The 2,912-nt window shown below is 54.9% G+C and overlaps 1 protein-coding gene across 1 annotated transcript in view; it reads right to left on the reverse strand.

The window, feature by feature from the left end:
* The window catches only part of RLF (rearranged L-myc fusion), a 62,102-nt gene extending 61,958 nt beyond the window's left edge, over positions 1-144 (reverse strand). Inside the window, exon 1 of the mRNA XM_019512069.1 lies at positions 4-144. Coding sequence (XP_019367614.1) covers positions 4-109 — 106 coding nt within the window. The 5' untranslated portion in view covers positions 110-144. The remainder of the gene's footprint in view (positions 1-3) is intronic.
* Between the last annotated feature and the right edge of the window lie 2,768 nt (positions 145-2,912).

Consider the following 2,912-nt stretch of genomic DNA (forward strand, 5'->3'; position numbering starts at 1 on the left):
CCTCCTGCTCGCGCAGCTCGGCCTGCAGCTGCCAGAGGCGGGCGCGCAGCGCGGCCACCAGCCGCGGCATCTCGGGCCGCGCCGCCTCCTCTGCCTCGGCGTCCGCCATCTGCACCCAGCCCCGCCGCGCGTAGGCAACGGTCACGTGACTGGCAACGGCTGACCTCACCGTCCCGGGACGGCGTCACGTGACCGGACACGTGACGCCGCCGCCGGCCGTCCCCATCCTGCCCCCGCTCCTCCCCTGCGCGCGGCCCCACGTGACCGAAAGAACTGGGACACGGACGGCGCTGGCGGGGGAGGGGAAGTTTGCGCCTGCGCCTGCGCCGCTTGCACGGCACCACGTGACCGCGCCGCGCCTGCGGGGGGGTGCATAGAGGCAGCCACGTGACAGGGACTTGGGATCGAAGTGAAGTGAGAGCTGCCTTGCGACTGGCTGCCTCTCGTGTGGTGCTGTCGAGCTGTCCCTGCCGGCGCTGCCTCTGTTCCGCTGCCCCGGGGTTGAAACTTGCACTGGTAGTGAAGAAACTATATACATGCATGAAGAAACTACGCACACATAAATATCTATGTGTATCTATAGATCTATATCTATACATCTATAGAGCTACAGATATAGATATCTATCTATATCTAAAGAAAGTACATACATATATATGAAGAAACTACATATATCATCCCAGGGAAATAAAAATGGAGGCGCTGGAACGGCCTCCCGCGGTGGGACCCGAGGCAGGGGTGACCTGCCCCACAAAAGAAAAAAAGAGCCATGGAAAGAAGACAAACTTCCCACAGGGAAGAGCAAGCCGCGCCGAGAAGGGCCACCTGCGCAGTTTATCAGCAGCTTTTGTTGCCTGCTGGCGGCGGCACCAGCAGATGACATCATAAAAAACCGCTGCCCAGCAGGTTCAACAGGCGGCAGCAGAGAAGTGGCGAAAAGAGCTGCAGGGACACTGGAGAGTGAAGTTGCTCCCCAGCTGATGTCCCAGGAAGGTCAGCAGCCCTAGTAGGGGCGAGACAGGGATCCCCTAAAAGGGGCTCTCCCCACATTAGAGAGGACCAGCACCCTGATTGGCGGGACAGCCAAGGTAAAAGAGGGAGGACATTGAGGGATCAGATAAGACCAAAGACGTTGGGCCTGTGAGTGGGGTGGGCAGAAGCACACACCCAGATTCTTTTCTTTTCTTTTCTTTTCTTTTCTTCGTTCTACTTTATTTTGGAGGCCACCGGGAGTTGTGACTAAAGAAAGATCCTCCACAGGTCTAGGGTCACAGAGAAAGATTGAGGCAGGACTGGGCAGGAGCCTCAAAGGAAGACTGGGTGCAAAGGTGGAGACAATTGTATGCCTCATGGTGGTCGGGAATTGGCAAGTCGGGGAGCAGGCTGAAGATCCACCATCTGGCGGCCCTGAGGGTTGGCACCTGAGGGGAGGTGGAGCCCCAAAAACGTCTCTGACGGGTAGTACCATGAACAGTGAGAAACCCTGGGAGGGAACCTCACTGCTGAAGAAGAGAAGACCAAGTCGTGACAGGAGAGTGTCAGGGCTGTCCTTAGGGTGGAACGCGACCTAACACCTAAGTTCCGGGGGCACACCCCTCAGATGGGGTTGAGTGAATGCTGGAAGGCCGCTCAAAATCATCTATACAAAGTCTGACGGGAGCATATAGATAGATAGATATAAAGAAACTACATACATACATACAAAGAAACTACATATATATACATGAAGAAACTACATATACACACACATACATACATATGCATACATATATATACACAAAGAAACTACATATATACGAAGAAACCACATATATATGTGGTGGTGAGAAGCCCCCACAGGCGCTGAGGATGCCGGGGAACATCCCGGACATCCCCAGGGGGAACAAGCAAGCTCCCCATACCCCAGCAAACTTACTGCTGGGATGGGCGGAAGCGGAGCAGGAGCCGCGCAAGCCAGCATTGTGCCAGCTTTTCAAGCAGCTGCTTCCCAGGTGGGGTGGCAGCCAGCTGGTTGCGGCAGCTGATCCTGCTGTCACAGGGAATTTAAAAACCCTGCCGGAAGCTGGCAGAGGAGCAGAGGAAGCCAGCTTGGAGCACGCTGGGCAAGCAATGGCTCCAGAGGCTGGTTGCGGCTGCCCAGAAGATACTGCCCACAAGAAAGGAGGGGGAGAAGTGTCAGGCATTAGACTGGGGACAGACCATCTCCAGCCCCTCAATTTTGAAGCTTTACAGAGGCATCTCTCTTGTGGGGGAGGACACCAGGCGCCTGGAGCTCAGCACCTTGGGATCAGGGACTGAGACTCCAGAGGTATCAACATCCAGGCGATGGGCAGGGTTGCTGAAGCTGATGCCAGACCCCATAGTAAAGGGGCTTATGGAGATCTTCAGAGCAACAAGTGGAATACTGGAGCGGTTGGCAAGTGGATGGCGTGTAAGGGAGGTAGAGCCCTGAGGAACACACTTGTGAGTACCCCATCTTCAGGTCTATAGGGGAAGAGAATGCCACTGAACCCCCTCCTTCTCTTCAGATACCAACAAGTCATGGCAGGCGAGTTAGGGGACCCTGACCTAGGGGGCAGTGTTGTACTCACAGCGCCCACTAGAGGCATGACAATACACACACACACACACACACACACACACACACGAAGAAACTACATATATATAAAAAAGAAGAAACTGATTATATATATATACAGTAAAAGCTCTGTTATCTGGCATTCATGGGGAATGCCAGGTAATCAAACATGCTGGTTATCTAAGAGTTATACTTACCTCCAGCCCAGTGGCTTGGAGGCGCCTTTGCCTGTTTGGGCCGCTGCCCCTCTTGCCATGTCCAGGGTGCCAGGGCTTTCACTTACCAGCTTCAGTGTGCTAGGGGACAGGGAGGGGGGCACCGCACAGGCTGCTTT

The sequence above is a fragment of the Gavialis gangeticus genome, unplaced genomic scaffold (genome assembly GCF_001723915.1).
Source record: "Gavialis gangeticus isolate Ggan-Ray unplaced genomic scaffold, GavGan_comp1, whole genome shotgun sequence".
In the NCBI taxonomy this organism is placed as follows: Eukaryota; Metazoa; Chordata; order Crocodylia; family Gavialidae; genus Gavialis; species Gavialis gangeticus.